At 44.1% G+C, this 27,971-nt stretch overlaps 1 protein-coding gene across 9 annotated transcripts in view; it reads left to right on the top strand.

The window, feature by feature from the left end:
• The window catches only part of KCNMA1 (potassium calcium-activated channel subfamily M alpha 1), a 767,665-nt gene that overhangs the window by 436,941 nt on the left and 302,753 nt on the right, over positions 1-27,971 (top strand). For all 9 annotated transcript variants that reach the window (XM_042240721.1, XM_042240720.1, XM_042240724.2 and 6 more), the window contains 2 exon segments: positions 5,527-5,620; positions 6,816-6,927. In XM_042240721.1, the coding sequence (XP_042096655.1) occupies positions 5,527-5,620; positions 6,816-6,927 (206 nt within the window).

The following is a 27,971-nucleotide window of genomic DNA, read 5'->3' as shown; positions in this document are numbered from 1 at the left end:
CGAAGGCACCAACTCTTGGTAGGAAGAGCTTTGGCCTGGAGCCTGGTAGAAAATAAAACAGGAGATGTAGACTGAGGCTGGGTTTTAGAGGTTTTTCTCAGTCAGACTTGGAGTTGATGCATTAGGCAGGAGAGAGCCGCAGTGGTGGATGGATGACACCTTTTAATTAAATTAATCTGGCAACATTGTAGAGGTGAGACTAGGAGGAGAGTCTGGAACCATTAAACTTATTGTATTCATTCATGTCTGCAGTTCTGTGGGCCTGAACTCCCGTGGTCCATAATCCTGGTGGGAATTGAGATGGTTTCATCCAATTTAAAAAGGGACTAGCCACAAGAGTGAGGAGAATGGAAATGTTGGAAATTATTTCCCAAAGTGCTATTTTGTTCCTCAGCTAGTCCCTTCCCTCTCATGCAGTTGTTTATTAAATCATTTCAAATGTCTGCTGCTGCTGCTGTTGTTCCTAAGATGCTTAACATTTCTTTATCTCTTATAAATGACAGTCTCCATAACCTCTCCCCATCCAGCCCTCATTATTTTTCCTTCTAATCTTTTTTTTTCTTGTTTTTTTTTAAGTTTTTTATTTTTTAAATTTTAAAATCTTTAATTCTTACATGCATTCCCAAACATATTTTTCCTTCTAATCTTAAACAGAAAATATGCTCCTCAGGCACTCTCTGGTTGTTAACTGGAATGTCATTGGTGAAGCTTGCATGGTGGCGTTGTATTTATTGGCTTGGCCAAAAGGTCCATTTGGGTTTTTCCATAAAATCTTGCAGAAAAACCTGAATGAACTTTTTGGCCAACCCAACAATTACTTCCTTGTATTGTCTTAATTCTGCTCCACCCCCACCCACCTTGTTCACATCTGAAACTGAAGGTCTCCTTTTAACCCCTTGATCACAGCACTTAATTAAGTAGTAGACAGGTGGTTGTCCAGGGATGGGCCCAAATGCTTAATCCTCTTTATTCAGGTCTGAATGGGAATCACCTCGAGCAGCAACACCTATCCCTAATGTGTAGCTGCAGAAGAGTTCTTCAAGAGCTGTGATTCTCAAAGTGTGGCTCCTGGATGAGCAGCAGCCTCTGGGAAATGCAAATTCTTAGGGTCCCATACCAGACCCACTGGATCAGGAGCTCTGAAAAATGGGGTCCACCAGTGTTTTACCAAGCCCTCTAGGTACATGCTAAAGTTTCAGAAACATGGTTCTGGGGAAATATTTTGAAAGGTTTGGGCAGCCAGGCTCAGAGAGTTAGGGAAACAGACTTCAGAAAACATTAGGAAAAGTGTAGAGGCTGAGAAGAGAGGCAATTACTTCCTTCTTGGAGATAGTCCAGACATCACAACTGCCAGAGGTGAGACTTTGTCCTTAGTCCCCTAACCCTTTGAAAAACAACCTGGGCAGTCATTGCTTACTTCATGCTTTGGAAAGACAAGTTCTTAAGTCAGTCTTCAAGGACTGCTGGATCTTCCTGCTCAAAGGTCTTCATCTGTATTGTTAAATAGGTGGAGAAACAGATATATTTCCCACTTTGGTCTGTCTCATTCTCCTCTATAGCAGCATCTGAATACTAAGAATATGCTTAGTTGATGGTCAAGAGGAAACAGAGGTTTGTATTTCAGTCTCTGTTCTACATTGAATGTTTATCCCATCAGAAGGAGCTTTTTATTGAGGTTCTTTTGAAGGTGCCCCAATCATAGTGTCCTGATCAAAATGCTAAATTTGCCTAAAGTTTTAGTACCAGGCTTGGTCCATGGACTGTAGGAGCCTAGTAATTAACGGTCCAACAACTTACCAAGTATCTTAGATCCTCTAATTAGTAAGTTACTAGTTAACCAAGAACAGTTGACAGAAAGTCAGCTCTACCACTGGATTAGTGTTGTTTTGTTTTGTTTTTCAGTTTTTAAAACCCTTCTTTTTTATCTGTTGGCAACATATCTATAAAAATCCTATTCTAATGTGGGCATGCCTCATCAGAATGGCAATCCAAATTTAAGTGTGTAATTCAGAGTCACTTCCCTTTGTAGGGAAAAAGAAAAAGTGATTTCTAACTCCTAAAACTTCTAGACAAGGAACTCTATTTAATACAAAAAGGAAGAAGAGTTTATATTTCATTCTCCGTTCTACAATGAGCATTAATCATTAAGATAAAGTCTCATTGGGAGGGAAATAAATCCTGACTAGTATGGCCAACCCTTTTGTTGTTGAATTCTGTGTTTTCTTTTTATAAGATCAATGAACTTCTCTGGGGGTTGTTTCCATCTGAGGAATGAAATGATGGGGCTTTAGAGTCTCTGCTCTGTGGTCTTTGATGTATGAGTCTGTGGACTAAAGGCACTTGGAGGATTTATCTCAGAGGGGATCCTGATAAACAGTTCTGATCTCTCTTGAGAAAATGAGGCAGGAGCTTTCTCCTTGGGCTCTCATGCCACCAGGAAAGAGCTGAGAGGGATAGAAATAGACTGATCACTCTGGTCCTATCTGGGTTCCAGGGGCCAGCCTCTTCCATCTCAGAACTTCCTGTCTCTCTCCTACTTCATCTTAGCGGAGTGGCTCATATTACTGGTGAGCTTCAGCCAGAGGGAAAGCTGCCAGCCCCAGCAGCATAATTTACTCCCTTTTTTATTTCAGCTCAAAGTATAAGTCTCAAGGAATGATATAAAAAGTTGATTAAATTAATTCTCTAAAATTCTGAAAGACCAGAGAAAAGGTCTATTATGATTTCAAAGTTGTTTTCGGTAAATCAGGGTGTTGTAGAGGTATATTTTTCAGCTTAGTGTTCTTTACCATCAAGCTCTCTTATGGCTGCCTTTGGGGTTGGGCAGTATAGGAGGAAGTAGCAGAAATGACTGGAGAAGGCAATGAATGGCACCCCACTCCAGTACTCTTGCCTGGAAACTCCCATGGGCGGAGGAGCCTGGTGGGCTGCAATCCATGGGGTTGCTAAGAGTCGGACATGACTGAACGACTTCACTTTCACTTTTCACTTTCATGCATTGGAGAAGGAAATGGCAATCCACTCCAGTGTTCTTGCCTGGAGAATCCCAAGGACGGGGGATCCTGGTGGGCTGCTGTCTATGGGGTCGCACAGAGTCGGACACAACTGAAGTGACTTAGCAGCAGCAGCAGCAAAAATGACAAGGAAGGCAAAGGATAGTGGAAATTAGTTGCTACAGCCTAATTCCTTATACTCTGTTAATTATCTGCTTCCATTTATGTTGAACCAAAATGTCTTCAATGGTATTGAGCTAGCATCTCTTCCCCCGCTGTCCCATTCTCTCCCACAGCCTAGCAAATACTTCCCCTACTCAGTGTGTTTCCAGGTTACTATGCAATTGATCGCAGAAGCCATGGAATTAATAGGAGTTAAGGAACTCACAAGGACCCCCAAATATGCCACCAGCGACTATTGTGAGGGCAATAAGTAAGGTGATCATTTGGCCTCGGTGAAGTGATAGTGGGTTTTCCATAACAGATTTGGGACATCTCTGTCCCCTTGGTAATATACACATCAATCTTGATATGGACAAGTTTATAAGGTATAGCTAAGTCACTGCTGGCACAAGGGAAGACATGAGTACAAATTGTATTTCCCTGCAGGATCCCTGCCCCCATCCTCAATCTCTTGCTCACTCTTATGCACACACCTACACCCACACATACACCACTTTTCAATATTTTGGTAGCACATCATACCTGTAACTTACATAGTATAGAGATGCATAGTCTCCTCATCCCTTGGGATCAATAGTGGACTTCTGGTCAACCTAGTTCATATACTTCTTTCCACTGCACCTAGAGTAGCAAAGAACTCTAATACTTGTGGACCCTGTGGGTCTTGCTCTTAAAACAAAACAAAATTCCATCATAGATTGAGGACTGCAGAAGTGTCACTTGTTAACTCCTGTCCTGGATTCTCCTTTTTTTCACTGAATCTGAGTAAGAAAGCAGGCAAAGAGCAGTGGCAGGCTATGGTGTCCAGTCTCTTTTGCTCCTGCCTGCTTTCATCATTGGAGGAAGCAAATTCCACGCTATCTTTCCTCCCACTTTACCTTAGTGAAAACCGAGTACTTACCGTTTCCTTTATACAAATGGTTTGCCGTGTTTGTTTTCCGTTCAGTCTGCTTAGTTTGTAAATGCAAATATAGATTCCTCTTCAGGCTTGTCTGTAGGGTTTTCCACATATCTGTGATTTGGGAGATGACAAACAGCATGCTTGACTTGTCATACAGATGAAGAATGGATAAATCCGGTGCATGTAACACAATCGGAGAGTCCCACAGACTGAATCACCCTCCCTTTAAGTGGGCCCTGCATATCTGTACTGCGCAGACTCCTGCCTGTTGAACAACCAAGAATTGCCCTTACTAAAGTACAACTATACTAACTGGTATTTCGTGCAGCAATTTCCAAAGTGGTGATACTTGGAAATCCTCCATCCTGCACCTCTCAAGTTAGCCCTCTCCCATCCTGGAGGTCCATGTTGCTTCCCATCTGGGGAGAGTATTTTACTTCTCCCCATCCTCCCCTATCTGTTCCCTCACCACACCTTCTTGACGTTCCTGGCCTGAGTGGTTCCACTGGCTTACTGATAACACTGTCCTATACATTTTCATTCACAGCTTTGAAAGGCTTATGAGGCTTTCCTACTTCCCATCCAGCCCAAACTTTGGGACTTCTCACCCTCCGATCCTCTGATCAGTTTGATGCAGGAAAGCACCTGGAAGCCACGTACCAGTTTGTATAGTTGTACCCTTCTGAACTGCCTCCTCTCGAGCAAAGTAGAATGTGCTGGGGATTCGCGTTTGCTGCTTGACACACACAAGGGCAATTAACCTGCATGCCAAAGAAATAAAAATTAACCCTTAGAGTACTGCTTCAATAGATTGATTTAATGGTCTTGAATTCTACCAGTTGGGCAATGCTTCTTCCCCAGATCAGAGTGCTGCATAAAGGTCCATATTTAGTTTCACCAGAACATCCACCAGGAGCCTCTCCTCCACGGCTTTCCCAAGATGCTCCTGGTCCTTTATCATTAATCAACCAATGGCTTTTAAAAGGTCCAAAACACAACTACTGTGTTTAGTTGAAAATGGACTTCATTTCTAACTTGCTGGAGAGTGGGAGGGACTGCTTTTTAGCTTAGGTTTGTGTCCTCTCAAAGAAAGAAGTCAGTTCTTTAAGGGTTAATATGAAATTGAGGAATTCATTGGTCTCTTCTGCTTGTCCTTCCTTCAAGGTGTCTGCATGATCCTCTTTAGATTCTTAGCTCAACTGTTGAATGATGATGGAAACAATACATGTATCAGATGACAAAAACAAAGAGCGAAAGACTGTTTGGTTGAATGGAAAGACCCCTTGGCAATGCTTGCTTGACGATCACAGGGGATACAAAGACCAAATGTTTTATTTTTTGAACGTTCATTTCGTCCTCTTCCCTAAGCACCGTCACTGCACAGCGATGTGGAACGTGTGATGATGCTTTTCATTTACCTCTTGCTTTTCTCTTCTTCCTGTCTAATAGCCCAATAGAATCCTGCCAGAATTTCTACAAAGATTTCACATTACAGATCGACATGGCTTTCAACGTATTCTTCCTTCTCTACTTTGGCTTGCGGGTAAGTTTGAATGACACTGCTCAGTATCACAATGGAGCGCGTGAGTCTTGTACGTAGGGACCATTCCCCATCAGCATCTGCTCCCGCAGGCAAGATGAAGCCCAGTGTTTGCAGGGGAGACAAGAGACCGAATTCTGATTTTCATTTTGTGAGAGAGCCCTTTCCTTAGGGCAGCATTTCCTTGTGTATATGTTAATTTTATTCTGAGCAGGAGAAATAAGGATTGAAAGGACTATTACACCCTTACTGGTGTACTGTTTCTCATGTCTCCTTTCACGCACGAATGCATGGTTGCCTTAAACAGGAGGAAAAACCTTCCGCTCTTAAAATTATGTCTATCAGTGCTCACTTAACTGAATCCTGAGAGAACAGTGAGTTGTGAGGGTTGAATCAAGGGGGTGGATTGGCAGAACTGAGGGCATGGAGGATTTATCCAAACCATGTCTATAAACGGAGCTATACACAGACTGTGTGGGTGAGTATTTACAGTAGAGACTTTAAGAAAGGTGAGGTCACTCCAACTGCCCTCTGATGCTCTTGAAAACCACAGAAAAATGTACTCCCTGATCTTTCTCCAAGGCTCTCAGAGCATATAGTCACTCTCTAGAAAGGACTATGGATCCAAATTCTAAGGCAGAAATAGCAAGGGACTGGCGTAGATATAACATAACATCTCCCTCTAGGCCCCCATGAAAAACTGAAATGTACCCTTCGGAAGAAAGTATAGTTTGTTGCAGAGCCCCAGTTTGAGTTCCCTGAGTCATACAGCAAATTCCCACTGGCCATCTCTTTTACATATGATAGTATATATACTCCCATGTTACTCTCTCCATTCCTCCCACCCTCTCCTTCCTCCCCCATACCCGTGTCCATAAGTCTGTTCTCTGTGTATCTGCATCTCCATTGTTGCCCTGTAAATAGGTTCATCAGAATCAACTTTCTAGAACTGAAGGGTGGGAAGAGGTGGGAGGTGGAGGGGAGGCTTAAGAAGGAGAGGGGCACATGTATACCTATGGCTGGCTCATCTTGATGTTTCGCAGAGACCAACACAATGCTGAGAAGCAACTTTCCTTCAGTTAAAAATAAATAAGTTTTTTTGGGGGTGGGGTGGGGTGGGGAGAAAGAGTGTGGTTTGCATGCCAGCACCATGCTTCTCATTTTTCTCTCTCTCTCTCTTGTTTTTTCTTTCCCCCAGTTTATTGCAGCCAACGATAAGCTATGGTTCTGGCTTGAAGTGAACTCTGTAGTAGATTTCTTCACGGTCCCCCCTGTGTTTGTGTCTGTGTACTTAAACAGAAGTTGGCTTGGTAAGTTGATCTCTCTCCCTTCTTTTTCGCTGGCTCCTGAGCCATGGCTGAAATCTATAAGGTGGTGCATCTGGGATGCATTGGAGGGCTGAGAATGCATGGAAAGAAACCTTCCTGGATTTGTGTGAACAACGCTCAGAGTTTTAGAAGTTGATGGTGAGAGTTTTCTCTCAGAAGCAAGCACTGGCCAAGAAGAATGTGAGCAGGGAGTGCTTCAGAGAATGCAGTTCTGTCATTGTTGAAGCCCAGTGGTCATCATGGTCCAGCCAGAACCTCTACATTCACGGTCCTCTTACTCTTCATTCAACAGAGAATGGGCACAAAGCTTTTCACGTAACTGCTTCAGGTGCCCCAGGAGGCCTGCCTGCCAGAGTTAGCTTCTGTCTGCTTCACAGTTTCCTGATGGCTGGACCCTGTGTGGTTTAATTAAAATTGTGAGCTCCTTTGTGGGGTGGGATAAGACGCCTTCACCTTGAGGAAGATCCAGCTTCTTCCTGGTGTTAATGGAGGAGCTTTTGCTGGAGCTGTGTTCACACCTCACTTCCTATGTTTGCTTGACAGGTCACTTCCTGTATCAAGTCTAGGATAATTTACTGGGAAAAGTAACTAACTCTGAGGATGGTCAAGGGGCTAAAGGTTTAGAGAGGCAGCTGTTGGGTTCTCTTTGCCACGCTGAGGAATTTCCTCGCAATGTTCTTGCTGTCACAAGTCTACAGGGGAAGAGGGGAGGCTGAAATAGGACTTGGAGGACTATTTGTGGGTTCCCTCTGTCTTTCTTTTCAGAGATTGTTGGTCTTAACCTATTTCTTCAAAGTAATATATATATAATAGCATCAATAGTGAAAGATGTATAAAGAAAATATTAAGTACCTCTTCTGCCCACATCCATCACTACCCTCTCCCCAGGATGCTTAGAGTTACAGACTTCCACATCTTTCCTTTGTGCTGATTTCACCACCAGCAAACGCAGATGTGCACACATCACAGTGTTAGAGATGGTGGTCTTCATATGAAATCATTGTTATCAGTCACACCACACTGCAGTTGACTCTCTTACTGCTGGTAAGTGACGGCCATCCCTTCAGCTCTGTAATGCTTCGTTTTATGACAGTTGTACAAAATCCCATACATGGCTCCAGCGCATTTATTCAGCCGTCACCCAAATGATGCACCGCATGACTGTTTACTTTTCTGCTATCAACAGTGGTTTAGTAAGCACTGTCATCCACGTATCCATATAGTTCTAGCTTTAGAGAGAATTCCAGGTTCCTGGAAGAGGACTTGCTGGATCAAAGAGAATGTGTATTTTAGTTTATAGATGTTAACGGATAACTTTTTAAAAATGTTGTGTCAAAATATGCTTCTGCTAGCACTTTTGATGTCCTTGCTAGTCCTGTAACTTCATTCTACCTAGTATCAAGTACTTTTAAAACAAGAATCTTTTGTATATGGTGTGTGCAGTAACACATACATGTATGTAGGTATGTGTGTTTCTCATGTGGATTCTATTTTCTGCTAGTTTTCTCATTTGAGTCGCATTTACTTTCTCAAGGGGAATGTTTTTGCCCTTGATCTGAGATGTGCTCTCTCAGGTGGGATTTTTCTGGCCAGCATGGTGAGACCATTGGAGCCAGACACCCAAGTGAGAAGCGTTCTGAGTGTCCTTTCGTGGCTCTGATGCCCAAGGTCCTGGCTGTTTCAGCTGAGCTCTGAGCCCGCCTTGTGATGTGAGGAACTCACTTTTCTTCCCTCTACCTGCTGTTTTTCACCTGTAAAATAGAGGTTGGGCTAGATGATCTCGAAGATTCTTTCATTTCAGAAAATTTCAAAACCTCTTGCATTGTTCGTGGGCACTTTGAGAAAATTTGGGATCTTGGTTGTTGTAGAGGACAGGAAGTTAGTGAAATTAATCACCAGCATACCTGGGTCAAAGTTATGTATGGACTGCTAGCCAGAGCTCTTTCTAAACCAACACACACACACACACACACACACACACACACACACACACACACACACTCACCCACCCAAGCAGGCAAAGGGAGGGAGAGAAGGAAGAGAGTGAGAGGGAAAAAGAGAGAAGGATGGAAGGGAAAAGAGAATAAGGGAGGAGGAAGAAAAGGAATCTTCCTTCTCTTCTTGGTTGGGCTCTACTTCCTCTGTGCACTTGAACAGACACTACTTTTCTGGACCCTCAGTTTTCCCACTGGAAAAATGGGGGATTTGGACTTAAACTACCTTCCAGTCCATGCACTTTCCAAACCTGAATTTGATATCAGGGTCCCTTGTGCTCCTGGAAGATGGAGGGGACCCCTTCCTGATTGCGGTGGAGACATCTCCACTCTGCAGCTAGCAGGGCTCACCCCTGGTGTGGAGCCAGGTCTCCTTTTTTTGCGTGAGTGAAAGTCTCCCTGAATACTCACCATCAGGAGGACTTAAATCTTGTAAAAACCCATTCCTTTCTGTGGATGATGTCATTCTGACTTTTGGAGGGGTTCTGATCTAGTAAAAATCTATCTGCGCAAACAGGAAAATGGAAGAAAGAGGAAAGGGGGTTGGGGGAGGGATAAATTAGAAATTTGGGATTAGCAGATATAAACTATTATATATACAATAGATAAATAACAAGGGCCTACCATATAGCGCAGAGCTGCTCAGGTGGCTCAGTGGTAAAGAATCTACCTGTAATACAGGAGATGTGCATTCAATCCGTGCTTCGGGAAGATCCTCTGGAGAAGGAAATGGCTACCCACTCCAGTATTCTTGTCTGGGAAATCCCATGGGTAGAGGAGCCTAGCAAGCCACAGTCCATGGTGGTCACAAAGAGCTGGACATGACTCAGGGACTCCCATGGACGGAGGAGCCTGGTGGGCTGCAGTCTATGGGGTCGCTAAGAGTCGGACACGACTGAGTGACTTCACTTTCACTTTCACACACGTGTACTATATAGCACAAGGAACTGTATTTAGTATCCTGTAATAAACTATCATGGAAAATAATATGAAAAATTACGTATATGGCTTCCCAGATGGCACTAGTGGTAAAGAACCTGCCTGCCAACGCAGGAGATATGAGATGCAGGTTCGACCCCTGAGTTGGGAAGATCCCCTGGAGGAGGGCATGGCAACCCATTCCAGTATTCTTGCCTGGAGAATCCAGAGGAGCCTGGCGGGCTACAGGCCATGGGGTTGCAAAGAGTCTGACACAATTGAAGTAACTTAGCACATGTGCACTGATAAATCACTTTGCTGTACACCAGAAACGAGTACAACATTGTAAACCAACTATACTTCAATTAAACAAAAAAAGGGGCAGGGACAGAAAAGAGAAGAGTAGTGAGAGATGCTTTGCTTCAGTTGTAGTAGCTTTTCAAAAAAAAAAAAGCTCTAAAATATGCTTTAATTTGCTGGCAAATTGAACAATGTTATAAAGCAGCTATTATGTGCCAGGTACATTTTCCATATGATTAGGAAACAAGAGTGAATAAAGTAGGCAGCATCCTACCCTCTGACATTGCAGTGGGGGAAGAACAGGAAAAAAAAAAGCCTAATAAATAAGTAAATTATATAGTATGTTCGGAAGCATAAGTGCTCACTCATTTCAATTGTGTCCAACTCTGTGATGCTATGGACTGCAGCCCTTCAGCCTCCTCCTCTGTGGGATTCAAGTGCTATTGAAACTGGAAACAAAGACCAACAACCTTTGAGGCTATGAGATAATAATAACTACTAATAACCTTTCTCCTCTTTTAGGAGAAAACACATTTAATGAAATACTTTTGTTCTTTGGTGACTAAGCCTCTTGGGTGAAATCCAAAACTGGTCTGCCTATTATGGAAGAGAATTCAGTATAGTAATATTTCAAGGCGGTCCCCATTGTGATTTAATACATAGGTTATTGCACCGTGAAACAGTTATTGTTCTGATGAGCTGCCAGAGATAAAATGAACATTCCCATGAGGTGTGGCTTATAAAGTAAAAGGAATAATTCTATTAAATAGGGCATTTCAGAAAGCACTGCCCTCCTCTTAGTAAATGAAAAGTACTGCCTTTGCTGGCAGAGGTTTAGGACAAAATGCAGGAAAATTGAAGTCTGTCCCAAATCTGCACATGCTTGTTGCTGCTGCTAAGTCGCTTCAGTCATGTCTGACTCTGTGTGACAGAGAGCCCAGGCAGCCCACTAGGCTCTCCCGTCCCTGGGATTCTCCAGGCAAGAATACTGGAGTGGGTTGCCATTTCCTGCTCCGATGCATGAAAGTGAAAAGTGAAATTGAAGTCACTCAGTCGTGTCCGACTCTTAGCGACCCCATGGACTGCAGCCCACCAGGCTTCTCTGTCCATGGGATTTTCCAGGCAAGAGTACTGGAGTGGGGCACCATTGCCTTCTCTGACATGCTTCTTGAGCCCACGGTAAGTCGTGTCGGATATTTCAGTCATGTCCAACTCTATATGACCCCATGCACTGCAGCCCGCCAGGCTCCTCTGTCCATAGGATTCTCCAGGCAAGAATACTGGAGTGGGTTGCCATGCCCTCTTGCAAGGAATCTTCCCCACCCAGGGATTGATCCTGCATCTCTTATGTCTCCTGCATTGGCAAGTGGGTTCCTTAACACCTCAGAAGCCCCGTCGAGAGCAAAGGACTGTGCTGCAGCTGGCCCCATGGGGGATAAAAAGTGAAATATCACATCCCCTGCCTTTACCTTTTCTGGAGCATAACTTGCATCACATTTGACTTCCTACTCTTAACACATGTTTGCATATTATATAGTACAGTCTTTATTTTTTTGCACGCATCATCTTAGTCCATTGGACAGTCTGTTAATAAAAACAGCTAGTATTTATTCCGGTTGTGCTACGCACTGGGCCCTGTGATAAACCCTTGCATATGTGAACTTGGTTCTTAGAGCAAACCTGTAAAGTAGGAATTATTTTCCCATTTTACAGATAAGGAGATGCAGGCTCAGAGGAGCTCTCTCTCCTGTCCAGGATTTTGTAGCTTGGGAGTAGGGGAAGGCCTTCCTTACCCAAAATCTAGTCTGACTTCATGCCTGTTTTCTTATGCTGTTCTTCTGCGTCTGTTCTGACCCTTTAGAGAGGTTTGGGGTTTTGAGGACTGGGTTGGGAATAACTGAGCCACGTTTAGTGCTTTATGTTGGCATCTCTCTAACTCATCCTATTGCTTCAGGCAGGCAGGGAGGGGAAGAGGTCTTACTTAAAAACACACAGCTCGTAGCTCCTCTTCTCAGTCTCCCTTATCGACTGCGAGTTTCTAGAACTAGAGCTAGCGTGGAGGTTCCCGAGTCTCAGACTATCCTAGCAACCCGGGGGCTGGACCTGCTCCGTCTGAAGAGAGAGAGAGAGAGACTGGGGGCAGGTCCTTGATCAGTAGAGCCGATTGGCTCAGAGCCCTGTTTTGGGCTCCACCGCCTCAGTTCACATTGTGCTCAGCCACTGTTCATGGGTTGCTTTGAGCACGGTCATTTTCCCTGCCATAAACTCAGTCTTCTCGCCTCTCCAATGGGGATAATGATAGCACTCACCTGAGATGAGTGTAGTGGGGATTCGGTGAAGTGTTACAAGTGACCAGGCACACAGGATCAGCTTTGTGAACAGAAGCCATGGTTATCCACAGCCTTTCTTTCTAACCTCCCTGTCATATTTTAAAGCCCCAGAGAAGAAAACAAACCAGAATGGAACCAAAAATAAGGCAGTGGGATGTGAGGACATCCACGTCGGCAGGCAGCAAGTCAATGCTTATTTTAATTCTTGTTCCCACACACCAGCTTATTCACAAAATCCTTATCCTGCCTCCCTAAAATAAATGTACCTTGAAATGAGAGATGGATCTTATTTTGAGACTCAAAAAACATGCTCTGGGGAGAACTCTTTTGTCTGTTTCTCTCATTCTTGTAGGAACTATGTCCCCAGGGTGGGTCAGTGGGTGTGCCTCCTTGGTTTATGGATATGTCTTTGTTGAGGGGCATCTTACAGAATTAAAGGCAGATGGTAGAGGGAAAAATGATAGACAGACATCAGCCAGTCATCTAACTGACTGTTACTGAGTACCTGCTGTGTGCTCAGTCCTGGGGTAAGAGGGACACATGCTTGGCCGCCTTCTTTCCTAGTGTTACTGTGATTTCCAACCTTGCCCACCTCCCCTCTGACTGCTGAGATCAGGGTATGACGAGGAGCTCCAATCACTGGTCAAAAACTGAACCTGCTTCCCTAGTCTGTGTCAGACCTGGCCTTAGGCCTTTTAGTAAACTCTGCTAGAAAATAGAAAACTTTGCTAAAAAAAATAGAAAAATGAGTTAGTGTCCAGTCATGGAACAATTAAAATGATTGAGTATCTGCTTAGAAATGTATGCCTGAGCAGTGACTCTTTGTGTCAAAGGTGGTTAAAACAGGACTGTAAAAAAAAAAAAGTACAGGTCCTTGAAAACAACGACAGGACGAAACACAGCTCCTGTCTGAGACCAAGGTTTCAGTTTAGTTTTGGAACCAAAATAAACACACGTGCAGCAACAGCAGGTAGCACTTCCCGCTGTATAATTACGTCCGAAATTGCGAGGTCCAGGCTGTCAGGGCAGTGGGAGTTCGGAGGAGAAAGCTCACGTGGGCAGAGGAAAGAGAGGAGGCTTCTGCAACAGGCTGGGGCTCAGCTGAGGCTTGTGATGCTAGGTGAGATGGGCAGAGCAGGAAGAAGTGAGCATTCTGCAGGGAGAGGCGCTTACCACGTCCGGAGAATGGCAGGTGCCCACGGATGGTAATACCACCCGAGATAAGAAAGTAGCTTTACAGTTTGCCAGGCATCAGATCAGCCTCACAACCCTGCCAGACAGATGCATGAGCGCCCTGTTGCTGCAGTAACAAATTGCCGCAAATGTAGCACCTTAATACAACACGTATCTATTATCTTAGAGTTGCGTAGGTTAGAAGTCCAAAACAGTATCTTCAGGGCTGTGCTCCTTTCTGGAAGCTCCAAGGAGGATTTTATTTCCTTGCCTTTTTCAGCTTCCAGAACCAACCCACATTCCTTGCGGTCACTTCTCCATCTTCAGAGCCAGCCACAGAGGGCGGAGTTCTCACAATGCATCTCTCTGATCTCGCTTTCTGTTGCCACCTCCCTCTCTGCCTCTCTTTGCTTCCTCCCTCTTCTACTTTTAAAGACCTTTATGATTACATTGGGGGGTAATCCAGGATGCCCTTCCCATCTCAAGGTCAGCTGATTGACAACCTTAATTCCCCTGCTACCTGAATTGCCTTTTGTCATGTAAGTTACCAGATTCACAGGTTCTGGGGATTAACATGAATATTTTTGAGGGGCCATTACTCTGTCTTCCCTGATAGCTCAGTTGGTAAAGAATCCACCTGCAGTGTAGGAGACCCTGGTTTGATTCCTGGGTCAGGAAGATCCCTGGAGAAGGGAAAGGCTACCCACCCCCGTATTCTTGGGCTTCCCTTGTGGCTCAGCTGGTAAAGAATCTGCCTGCACTGTGGGAGAGTTCGATCCCTAGGTTGGGAAGATCCCCTGGAGAAGGGAGAAGGGAACGGCTACCCACTCTAGTATTCTCACCTGGAGAATGCCATGGACTGTATAGTCTATGGGGTTGCAAAGAGTTGGACATGACTGAGTAACTTAACTTTTTCTTTCTGTCTACCGAAAGGGGTATTATTATTATTATTCCCATTTTGCCAAATAGGAACTTTTGAGGCTCAGAGGGAGTGAGTCACTTGCCCAAAGTCATAGAAAGCCAGAAAAATTTAGAGCTGGGACCAATGCGCTGTTCAGACTGGCGAGTGGCTCTCCATAGTCCATTGGAGTCCATAAACTCTTGTAGGCATTTAGGGCCCTCTGGGCCCTTGACTCTGCATTTTTCCAGCTTATCATGGGAGGAGACCCTTGGGGAGATCTTGTTTGGAGCTTGAGACTTTCTCCTCCCTGCATTTCTATGGAACATTGGGTCTTTTCTTTCTTTTCCTGGGAACAGATGAATTACCAGACAGATGTGCTTGTTATTGTATGTAAGCAAGTTAGAGAGGTCTGGGTTCTCTTTCCTTTGCTTAAAAGCCCTCTTTCCTTAGATCTCATGCTTTCTTGCTTTTGGGGAGTTTACTTAAGGGCGGAGAGAAGTAGAATTGCAGAGTGCCAGATGAGTGGACGAGGCTCAACGGCCTGTCACCGCTCTTCCAAGGAAAGCCATGTGTCGGGTCAGACACTCTCCCCTTTAGCCGTCAGTCTTCTAGGGGCTTTGCTGAAGTGCCAGGAGTCTCTGAGTCATCCATCCACTTTATAATGTGGTCCCAAGGCCCCTCCCTTGCTTGAAGAACCCCACAAAAGGCAAGGTGAAGTTCATATCAGGATCTTCATTGACTGCCCTCTGCACTGAGGGAGAGTAGTCAAGAATAAAAGCCTTACCCTCTTGCACTGTTGGTAGGAATGTAAATTGGCACAACCACCATGGCAAACAGTATGGAGGTTCCTTAAAACACTGAAAACTAGCATCAATTCAGTTCAGTTGCTCAGTCGTGTCTGACTCTTTGTGACCCCATGGACTGTAGCATGCCAGGCTTCCCTGTCCATCACCAACTCCTGGCACTTACTCAAACTCATGTCCATCAAGTCGGTGATGCCATCCAACCATCTCATCCTCTGTTGTCCCCTTCTCCTCCTGCCCTCAATCTTTCCCAGCATTACGGTCTTTTCCAATGAGTCAGCTCTTTGGATCAGGTGGCCAGAGTACTGGAGTTTCAGCTTTAGCATCAGTCCTTCCAACGAATATTCAGGACTGATTTCCTTTAGGATTGACTGGTTGGATCTCCTTTCAGACCAAGGGACTCTCAAGAGTCTTCTTCAACACCACAGTTCAAAAGTATCAGTTCTTTGGCGTTCATTAAAACTACCATATAACCCAACAATCCCACTGCTGGGCATATACCCTGAGAAAATGATACTTTAAAGGGACACATGTACCCCTGTGTTCATTGTGGCACTATTTGCAATAACCAGGACATGAAAGCAACCTAGATGTCCATCACTAGATGAATGGAAGTTGTGGTAAATATATGCAGTGGAATACTACTCAGCCATAAAAGGAGAAAAATCTGGGTCATTTGTAGTAATGTGGATGAATCTAGAAACTGTCATGCAAAAGTAATTCAGAAAGAAAAAAACAAGTATATGTTAATACACACACACGTATATGGAATCTTGAGAAATGGTACCGATGAACCTATTTGCAGGGCAGAAATAGAGATGCAGATGTAGAGAATGGACTTAGGACACAGCAGGGGGAGGAGAGCACGGGACATATTGAGAGAACAGCATTGGCATATTTACACTGCCACGTGTGAAACAGATAGCTCGAGTGAAGCTGCTGCATAGTACAGGGAGCCCAGCCTGGTACTCTGTGATGACCTAGAGGGCCTAGAGGGGTAGGGTGGGAGAGGGTGGGAGAGGGTGGGAGAGGGTGGGAGAGAGTGGGCGGGACCCTCCCGAGGGAGGGGATACATGTATACTTACGGCTGATTCACTGTACAGCTGAAACTAATACAGCATTATAAATCAATTATATTCCAATTAAAAAGTGTACTTCCTAAAAAATTAAGTCCAAGAACTAAAAATATATATATATATATAAAGAATGAAAGCCTTTGGCTGGTTTCACTTTCTAGACTTCGGTAATTTTTAGCATACTGAAATTTAAAAAACAAAAGCAGGGTGTGAGTTTAGGCAGAGAGTGGAGGCAGGGCTCAGCACACAGCCGTGCCTGCCTGCTCCCCTTCCCCGTAGCCTCCCCGCCCCGGCCCCGCCAGGCTGCATCTGTCCTGCTCATCTTCCCTCACGCCTGCCTCAGGAGTGAGTTTTTCCCTTCCAGTCTGAATGTCACCTCTGTCTCTGCATGAATGCACAGCTCTAACCCCACCTCCTGGGTGAAGCTTCCCCATTCTGCCAGTTGGAACGAATTCTCCCCTGACCTTTACTTCCTTCGTTCTTGTGATTTGTGTTGTAAGAGCTATATAATCAGTCCATTTTCTCCTCTCAGTTAGAAGTCCAGTCGTATGAATAGTGTGGCAGAGACCTTGACCATCTTGTTTTGTTTTGGGTCTTCTTTGCCATGTTCCCAGCATCTGGAGCACTGCCTGACACAGTTTTTACTTATTGAATAAATGAGTGAATGGGTATCTCTTCTTACACTAATGATAATAATGAATAATGAATTTAATTGCTTATTAAGGGCAGACCCTGGGCTCAACACTTCATATGCATTACCTCAGTTATTTAATAGCATTCACAGCAACCCAAAATCTAGTTTTACAATTTAAAAAGCTATGCTTTGGGGATTAGTTAAATTCTTCAGGTAGTAAATAGTGGATCGAGAGCTCAGCCCAGGTCAGTCTGATTCTAAAACCTGTGCTTTGAAGAAAAATGACTGAGTGAGTGGGCTTGCCAGACCAGCAGGCAGCATCAGCATTACCTGAAAACTTGTTCGAGACACAGATTCTAAGACCCCAACCCAGACCCAATGAATAAAAAAAACTCCAGCAATGTGTGTTTTATAAGCCTTCCTGGTCATCCTGACATCCACCCAGTTTTGAGAACCACTGTCCTAGGCCGTGCTGGGAAGGTTCTCATATTCGGTGTCCGTTAGAATCCCTGAAGAGCTTTTAAAACTCTCGATGCTCAGGCCAAACCTCCAACAAATTAAATTGGAGGATCTAGGTTAAGGGGCAGGCAGTGGCCCAGGCTCAGCATTTTTTTTTTTTTAACACTCCCCAGTTGCATCTAAAAGCGCAGTAAAGAAACACAGATTCTTAGAACCCAACCCAGACCCAGCAAATCAAAAACTCTGAGGGACTGCGAGAGACTGAGAGACCCACTTGCATATACACATACATATATAAGTACATATATAGAAGAGATATATATAGATATAGAAGAGATACATCTTCTATGACTGTTGAATGGATTCTTCCCTAGAGGAGTGCTTCCTAAGACTCAATGTGCAGATGAGACACCAGGAAATCTTATTCCAGTGCCGTTTCTAACTCAGGAAGTATAGAGTGAGATCAGAGACTCTGCTTTCTGCAGGCTACAGGGGATGCAGATACTCTGGCCTGGGGATCATGGGGGCCAGTCTTAAGTAGCATGGTTTTCCAGTCTAGACCATGCTGTCCAATAGGGTAGCCACGGGCCACATCTGACTATCTATATGTAGACCAATCAAAATTAAATAAAGTAAAAACTCAATTTTTCAGCCATACTAGCCATATTTCAAATACTTGAGAGTTTCACATGGCTAGTGGCTAAGATATTAGTGGAGATATAAAGTTTCCATCATCATAGAAATTCTCTTGGACCCCACTGCTCTAGAATGTACTTGTAACAGAAAGTACTATGAACTTTTTCACTTTTTGTACGGCTGGGACACTCTTGCATGCAGTGGAAGCTTAGCAAATGTTTATTGAAGTTATTTTTAGTGGAAGGATACTAATGGTACAAAGTCTGTATCAAAAAGAATTAAATAGCTTTCTTAGATGGATGCTAGGGAATTCATTAATATGGTGAATGAAATGAAACCCCTCACTACCCTACCCAAACTGAATTAAATGCACTTAAGGCTTGCGTAGGCAAAAAGCTGTAATAGAGGCCCTGGCTCCAGCCCCACCTTTATCTCCAGAACTCTGAACTCGCTTTTAAGCTCTGAAAAGAAAGGACTCTGGCTCCCCCTACAGGACTGTCCTGGAGTTTGCTGGATTAGCGTGAGATAAGTCTGATAGAAGAGGGAAGGGGGACGAATGAGCTCACGGTCAAGCGGGCAGTGCATGGTTAGCAGAGGGAAGGGCAGACTGACTTTGCCCTGCTGTAACGTACCTGGCAGCTGATAATTTGACTCAACCACCATGGCCAAGGGGGTTCCAGGTCACAGTGCCCAAGGTCTGGAAGAAAGGGCCTTTGAGAGTCCCCAGAGGTCACCTACTCCAAAACTGAGATTGCTGGACTTTTAACTCCTACATGTAGAGTCTCTAAAGCTCAGAGCCTTTGAAGCAAACTCTTCCCTGTGGTCAGTGATTTTATTTAAAATAATAATAATAAAGAAAATGAAAAGTTTTGGGTTATTTTGTTTAGCTTCTCTTTTTGGGGTCAGATGTGTCTTGAGAGTGGAGAGAGGTTGAAAGAGAATGGGGGGAGAGAAAGAATATGCTGTAAAAGAGAGTTCTGTAACCAGAGTAGAGATGGATGCATTCATATTATGCATTTATATTATACATATTATCTGTATATGTACATGTATGTATGTCATGTACATATGGACCATTATCTCAGGTAGTATTCCAAATGATGCTGTGAAATAGGTGTCATTTTATAAAGGGGGAAACCAAGGCATGGAGAGATTCAGTAGCTTGCTGAAAGTCACAGAGTGGGTAAGTGAAAGTGACTTTGGACCTGGACAATCTACCTTCAAGGTCCGTGTTTCTTAATAATGTACTATGCTCAAGATATAAGTGTACGTGGCCACGATAGTTACACCTTAAAAATTAGTCTAGCAGTCTTGTCCAGTAAGATCGAAGACTAAAATGCAGCTTCTTCCTTGCTCCAGTCCCCTGACAAAAGGCAGAAAGACTCCCTATCAGTATTGCATTGGTTCTCCCGTGGGAAAGGAAATTGAGAAGCAAAGTAACTCATTCTATTCTTTGGAAAAATTGAGTTAATGATAATTTCTGTAACTTACCAGCTTCCAAAGTACTTTTCTAAACTTTTTTTTTTTTTTTACTTCCAAAGTACTCAGCCCCCTCTTCTGAGCTTCTTGCTTTATTCCATATGAGTACCCTAATAAGTAGAAATAACCCATGTTATTGCTTTTGGCACTATGGTGGTGGTGCTCAATCGTGTCTGACTCTTTGTGACCCCATGGACGGTAGCCACCATCCAGGTTCCTCTGTCCATGGGATTTTCCAGGCAAGAATGCTGGAATGGGTTTCCATTTCCTACTCCAGGGGATCTTTCTGACCCAAAGACTGAGCCCAAGTCTCCTGTGTCTCCTGCATTAGCAGGCAGATTCTTCACCACGGTGCTACCTGCTGTTAGTCCATCTTGAATGGACCATCCTGTTAGAGATTCTGGGCTCTACTCTTTGCCTGAGCTTTTGTTTTGTGGGGTGGGGGAAGCCTCAGTGGCTCCATGCATCTTGGCAATGGCATTGAGACTGGATTGCTGTTGTGGGACAAGAGAAATGGTCTTAGTAAGTTCTGTTCCTGTGACTGGGCTCTGAAGAAGGCAACCCCAGCAAAGTGCAATGATAAAAGTTTAGGGTTTTTTTTAGGAAGCTTTGCTGTCCCAGTAGCTGCTATAGCTGTAGAGAGATTATTCTCCTGTAGGAGATTTCCAGTTGTGCTTCCTTGATATTGCTTTGTCAGGGACATGCTTTAAATAAGATGCCCTCTGTAGGTAGCAGGGATTCTAAATCCTCTCTGACTTGTACAGCTCTGTGATGTGCCAAATTGGAAATAACATTCTAAAATGAATGTCTTCCAGGAACAAATTCAGCAGTAGGTTTCCATCGATGCCAAACACTCTCCAGATGGCTGTACTTCATCTGGGGTATTATTGGAACAGTCTCCCCAAGCAACCTAAATCTCTAGGACTGGACGGATATTTACCTTCCCGTCATCTCAAAAGAAAAATAGATGTCTCGATTCTTCTCGATGAGATCAGGGCCCCTGATGGATTGGCCTGGCTAGCTGACCCAGTAGGGAGAAAAGAAGCATTGGAACATGGTGCTGAGACACTTGTGCACTTATTCACCTGAATACCTACTGAGTGCAACTCACTGATTCCTATGAGTGGCCCACAGATGGGGAGAGCATAGCTCTGCCTTAAAAATGTTGCTAATTTAACTGGATGGGTACTTTATAAGGAAGAACGAATGATAAATGTATAAGAGTTTGGAGGAGGAACAGAGGATAGAAAGTTGGCCGTCCCAGCCCAAAGTAGATCCCAGGTATCTAAAAAGTAAGCAGATTCCTCTAGAGCGGTATCAGTTAGCACATCACTTGGGAATTCCTTAGAAGTGAAAGTTCTAGGGCCCGTACCCAAACCTATAGATTCTTTGTGCAGGGGGGCTAAGGAATTTGGTTTAATGAATTATCCAGGTGATTTTAATACGTGTTGAACTGTATGTTAGATACACTAATATATTAGTGTACACGAGTGTATATTATAGTAAACTTGGCAATATACATGAGAATTGCCTGGGAACTTTGAGCCAAGCCAGGCTGTACTTCAGACCAAGTGTGAATGGCTGGGGTAGAACTCAGCCATGGTAATGCTTAAGAATTCCCTGGTTAATTCCAGTGTTCAGCCAGGTTTGAGAAGCCCTCCACAGGAGTGGTAATCAGAAACATAGCTGGATGCCTGAAAACCTTAGGAAACGAGAACAAGTACATGTGATCCCCTTCCCAGATCTACTGAGTCAGAGTATCCTTGATCATGATAAAGGATAGTTGCTTTGGAACACTCACATGACATATTCTGGATATTAATAGATTAGTGGTTCTCAAACTTTGGCGTGCATCAGAATCACCTGGAGGGATGGTTAAAACACAGCTTGCTGGGCCCCATTCCCAGAGTTTCTGATTCAGTGTATCTGGGTTGGGACCTGAGAGCGTGCCTCACTCACAAGTTCCAGAGGAATGGCTGATCCTGTTAGTCTGGGGTCACACCCTGAGGGGCTTCCCTGGTGACTCAGTGGTAAAGAATCCACCTGTAATTCAAGAGATGTAGGTTCCATTCCTCGGAAAAGGCAAGGGGACCCCACTCCAGTACTCTTGCCTGGAAAATCCTGTGGATGGAGGAGCCTGGTGGGCTACAGTCCATGGGGTCGCTAAGAGTCAGACATGACTGAGTGACTTCACTTTCACTTCCATGCATCACAGAAGGAAATGGCAGCCCCTCCAGTGTTCTTGCCTGGAGAACCTCAGGGACGGAGGAGCCTGGTGGGCTGCAGTCTATGGGGTCGTATAGACTGAAGCGACTTAGCAGCAGCAGCAGGTTCCATTCCTGGGTCAGGAAGATCCCCTAGAGGAGGGCATGGCAACCTGCTCCAGCATTCTTGCCTGGAGAATCCCGTGGACAGAGGAGCCTGACGGACTATAGACCATAGGGTCTCAAAGAGTTGGACACAACTGAGCGACTGATCACACACACACGCACGCACATGCTGAGAGCCACTAGGCCAGCCTCGTAGGAGACTAACTTGACTTCTGGTATTGGCTGTTCTGCCAGTTTCCAGGATTCTTGTATTCTAGTAAACCTCACTATCTTTAGGTACCAAAATATCAGTTTCTTTATTGTTGTAATCCCTTATTTTAGTATGTTTTTTGAATTAGAATCAGAATCATTTATATCATGAGATATACCCAGCATATTATAGTCCACATTATAATTTCAGCTTGAACAGAGGGGCCCTCTCTAGAAAGACCTCTGATCTTTCATGTGTGACTCTGTGCTAAGATATTTCAAGTCCTGTGTTGCTAGTGAGATAAGAACCTTTGTTTGTGTTTATTAGTCACTCATATTTCCCCCAGAGCCAGTTTGGGTTAATATCTCTTCCTAGACTCCCTTGAACTGGCGTAGAGTTGGCTCATTAAGGAAAATAGAGGATGTATTGGAGATTTGGAAAGAAGAGGTGGTGAGAGAGATCCCAGGTTCATTTCTCATCCTTTCCCTCAAGCCTGTCCTTCTCCCTCCTCTGGGATACAGTAGCTCAGCTCCCTTCTCCAGGGAAGGATTCTGTTAGGGCCTGCCTCTCCTCACCCTCCAGGATGATTTATTTTAGCATATATTCTTTCCAAGTCATCCTACCTGGAGATACTAAGATGCCCAGGCCGAGACTTTGGCCTCCTGGCAAAAGTTAAGGGCAGGTAATGGGCAAATGAGCAGAGCTCCATTTTTAAATGAAACACATTGTATTACTAGAAATAAATACCAAATACCAGCATGACACCGCTTTGCTCCCATATGACAATGACTAAATTCAACTTCTGTCTTTCCAGATGAAAATTTAGCAACCTACCCCACAAAGGGTACTGTTCACTTCATTATTTCCTGGGCGGATTGAAAAACAGACTCCTGGACAGACCAGGGGCACAGCAAACTGTTCCTTTTTGTAAAAATTCAGTCTTGCAGTCTTTGACCTTATATTCGTATCCATCCTCCCTTTCCACTCCTGTTGTCTGCCTCTCTACGAATTTCTCCCCTCTTTTCTCCAGCCAGAACTACTGAGTGCCACCCCAGACCAGTGACTCCATGACTCCATGGCTTAGGTAGTCTCTCTATCTAGCTGTCCTCTCTAAACACTTACCTGAACTCAACCAGTTAAGATCTGGCCTCTTCTAAAACCATTAACATCTGAATCTTGCATGGGCGATCTTCGGATATTGGCTGTGTTTTTATAAGGAATGTTACAAGTCCTCGCTTATCAAACTAGATCAGGAATGGACAAATCTGGCTTGCTGCCTGTTGTAAATAAAGTTTTATTAAAACACAGCCACACCCATTCATTCATGTATTGTCTTTGGCAGCAAAAGACTAATGGTGCCCAAAGTCTGTAAACAATTTACTACCTGGATTTTTACAGAAAGCTTGTGATCTGACCCCTCTAGATCAGGAGCTACATTTTATATCCTTATACATTCCTTTAAAGTTCTTGTGCAGTTTTGCACACGGTAAACTAATAATCAGTTTTGATAAACTAGGCATGAACTTTCCTCTGATATCAGTTAGTGACGTTCTAGTGATGATGTGAAATTTTACTTTTGCTGTTGTTCTTTTCATGAAAGGTACCATGTATTCTGTATCAGGTAAAAGCCCAAGCTCTTTCTGCACCTGTCTCATTTCATCCTCTTAACAGCCCTGCGAGGAAGAAGAACCTGGAACTGAGGGAGGTGCACCGTCTCCTTAGCAGTATGACTTCTGCAAGTGATACCGTAAGGGTTTGAACTCAGGGCTTTGTGATCTCAGAGCCCGAGCTTTTAATTACTACTAAGTAATCACTGCTCTGGCTGCCAAGGTGGTGCAGTGGTAAAGAATCTGTCTGCCAACACAGGAAACGCAGGAGACGCGGCGTTCGATCCCTGGCCAGGGAAGATAACCTAGAGCAGGAAATGGCAACCACTTCAGTATTCTTGCCTGGAAAATTACAGAGGAACCTGGTGAGCTCTAGTGCATAGGTGCAAAGAGGTGGACATGACTGAGTGATGGAGTGCACGTGCAGACGCCTCTCCCCTCACCAGCCCCCCGCCCACCACACACACACTCAATCTCTGTTCACTACTAACCTGTATTGATGAGAGATGGAAATCTTCAAAAACCCATTCAGGGAGATAAGGCTCATAAGCAAAGCTGGCATGTGGTGAAAAGAGAACTAGGAGGAGGTAGTCACCCTAAAAGCCAGCACCTTCTTAGATTTTGTTCACTGGGCTCTTCACTTGCCTTATGCTAATCTCAGCCCTGGTTAAGAAACTATTATATTGGCCATTGTTTCATTATTTTTATTTTCTCTTATCCACTCAACAAACCTTGAAACAACTGTGATGTGTTGCTGTGCTGGCCTTGGAGTTTAAACTGAGTAAATTGTCTTTCCGCTAAAGTGGGAAAGCCAAGTCCATAGAGCCCAGCTTGTAAACCCAAATGTTTACAGGGACAGGAAGATGACAGATGAGTGAAGCCTGCCAGGTAAAGGAGGTCTCTAGCTGCAGAGTGAATACTCCTCTTGAAGGAAGCATAGCTGCTGATTCTTTGACCGATTCTTGCTGTATTGACACCTTCCCATGTTCAGTGGCAACTTCTCCCCTCCCCCTCCCCTTCTCTTTCTGCACCCCCTTACCCCGCTTTCCTCCTTCCCCTCCTCCTTCTCTTGTCCATCCCCCTTCCTCCTCTCCCCTCCCCCTCCTCTGGACCAATTATTTTTGACCACAGCCACTTGCCTTTTAGAAACTGATATAGGCTATTTCTCTGCTTGGGACACAAGGAATTTTGGTGTCTTCTTTGTTCAAAATGGTCTTCTCAGACTTTATTCCCTTTTATGACATGTCTTGACCTGTATCATTACAAAGCCCATGACGTGGTGTCACTGACCAGGTTATAGCAGATTCGCAACTAAATATTCTTAATATGGTGGGTGATCTTAGGTAGCTTAAGACATCATAACTTGACTTTGCAAACCAAGTCAGAAATCCTTTCCCAAATGTTATGGCTATTGGAGCAATGAGTACATTGTTTGAAGACCTCTTATTCTGAGTTTTTGGTTTTTTAAAATTCATCTTAGGTGATAACGCATTTGCTTCCCTCCCATTAGGCAAAGTACTCCTAGTCTGGTGGAGAGGCAGGGACTGCAAACACAAAGGGACCTGTGAGAAATGCAGATGCCACACACTTTTCCCTGCATTCACTTGCCCCTAGCGTCTGTCCTTTCAGCAACTCAGAGGCTCTCTGCAGCCCTTCACTTCAGCACCGCTGCCTTTTCCAGGCCACCGTTCTGCAAAGATTTGCTGTGCAGTGCTGCCCCCTAGTGAGGGTAAGTAGGAATGGACGCCACAGGAGCTGCTGTCAGAATCGGCTCTTTCCTGAGTCCTGGTTAACTAACCTTGGCTGAAATGAGGTGTTAACGTTTTTGATGCCGAAAAGATAACCCATTCCTCAGAGAGTCTCTATACTGTGTGGAGAGCCCCCAAAAGATGACAGTCAGTGCAATAGCTAGGATTTTGAGAAGGCGGCATATGTATTTAGGCTAAGCATGTGCTACAACCACTCACCTTAAAAAAACAAATCTCAGTGGATATCCAGCGCAGGTCAAGGAGAGAAATTCTAGCCTGATTCCAGAGTGAATATCTTACCTGTTTCACGAAAGTGAAGGCCCATCTTCAATTGTCTATATAACCTTGTTAGGCCCAGGAGGATATTTTCCTCCCATCTTTTGACTGAGTTGGTTTGGGATTTGAAAGAAATATTGAAAAGATCTGTCAGTTTCCTTTTTGTACATCAAGCTGCTAGCTTCCAAAAATGAAAGAATGCACAGATTCTGAATATACATGTTTGTCAAACCTAAACAGAAATAGGAGCTTTATTAATAAACTTGAGTGTAGTCATAATACATATACTTTAATATAGCAGCGCTGATACATGAAACAGAACTGCAGGGTTGAAATGAGACGCTGCTGTGTTAGTAACTATTATTATTTCATTCTTTCCTCCTGGGAGGTGAGTTGGCAGAATATTACCATTGATTACCATTGAGTGGGTTTCATAGGTCATTTCTATAAAAGATAGTAGAGCTTTTCGTATAATGTGCTTTCGGTCCCTCTCGTAGATGCAGAATAATATGAAAAGAGACTGAAAAAATGGTGAATATTTTTTTTATCGTGAGTTGCATCAACTCATTTCAGGGAAGAGAAAGTTTTTTTTTTCTCCTGTTATAACATTTATATCATTTCTGTTGACTCTCTAGCTAGACTTTATCTCAGCCAAGTTGAAAAAATATATATTTTTTAGATGGAAAAAAAGATGGGAAGAAACCATAAAGGAGTGAGAGCTACAACAGAAAGAAAAGCAGACTTCTGGTTGCCCTCTTGCCTTATGGAAAGTTTGGAGTTTTCAAGGGGGAAATGCATTGGAGCAGTTGGCCATTTTATTCCAGGGCTAACAGAAATCCTGGGTGCTTTGTGATTGGTGAAGGGGCACTTCAGTTATCTGGCTCTGTCTGCTGTCGAAGGAGATGGTTCACAGTACAAGGAAAACAAGTACCAATGGGTGGAAATCTCCTTTTGACCAAACCGCTTCCATAGGATGTAGGTAGCGGAGGAAAACAACAGCTTCCAGTGGGGAAAGAGCTCTGGAGTCATCCTGGAATTAGGTTTTGAGAGCCCCATTGGTTCCAGTATCTTGTAAAAACAATCACTAATATATGTGTGTCTGTGTGTGTGTCCAGGAGGACAAGCAGCGGCTGATTCATGCGTGTTTGTGTGTGTTTTAAAATAGCAGCCCATGTCAAAGTTGTGATCTAAAAGTGTGTGTGGAAAGAAAATCTTCATGATTCCTAGCTCTCATGGGCCAGTTTATGAAGCCTGCGTCATCTCTCTTCTCTGCTGGTGTGTGTTCAGCCCAGCCACCCTTTATGCTGAAGACCTTGAGCAGACCTTGGCTGAAACCCCAAGGTATATTCCCTGTGCTCTGTCAGCAGTGATCTGTGGAATGGATTGGTGTGGGCCGCATCGCCTTGGGCAGAGTTCATGTGTCATTCAGGAGACGGTGCATCAGGCTGCAGAGGCAGACGGAGCCTGCCTTATGTCCACGGAAATGAGTGAATCAGAAAGCCAGATGGGGGCTGGCTCTCAGGATGTGAGGAATCGCAGAGAGCAAAACCAGAGGGACTTGGGAACAACATGTCCTTTATTGTACGTATGAGAAAACTGAGGCCCAGGGATGCCAAGGAATTTGCCCACGTTTCTTCTAATTAGTTAATTCTTCCCTGTATTCAGCACTGACGCCTGCATGCCTCTCAGGGGTCAGGCTTTGTTCTCCACACTGGGATTATGAGTATCACACAAGGAGCAGAAGCTTGTCACAAGTCAGTCTGAAAGTGAAACCGGATTGTGAAACAAAGTCTAGCGGCAGAAAAAGGGGGAAAGGAGAAAAAGAGATCCACCTTGGTGTTGTACAGTTTGGGCACTGATTTGAAAATCTGTAATGATGATAGTAACTATCAGTATATAATGGTAAGTCAGCCTGCGTGCCTTTTCTTAGCACCCATCAGACTTGTCATCACAATGGTACTTGGAAGGTTATTTCTTAGTCTCTTTATCCTGCTCCAGACCCAGACTATGAGTCTCACCATGCAGGTACCTATTTTGGGCCCTAATCAGTTTTATCCCTAGCACCCTCCAAAACACTTGATAATGATAATGATCCAGCTCTAGTTAGAACAATTTTAAGTGCACTAAAAAGTTCCATTTCAGAGAATAGCCACAGAATTAGTAATTTGTACA

The sequence above is a fragment of the Ovis aries genome, chromosome 25, assembly GCF_016772045.2.
Source record: "Ovis aries strain OAR_USU_Benz2616 breed Rambouillet chromosome 25, ARS-UI_Ramb_v3.0, whole genome shotgun sequence".
Classification (NCBI taxonomy): domain Eukaryota; kingdom Metazoa; phylum Chordata; class Mammalia; order Artiodactyla; family Bovidae; genus Ovis; species Ovis aries.
This window is presented reverse-complemented; position numbering and strand designations above follow the sequence as displayed.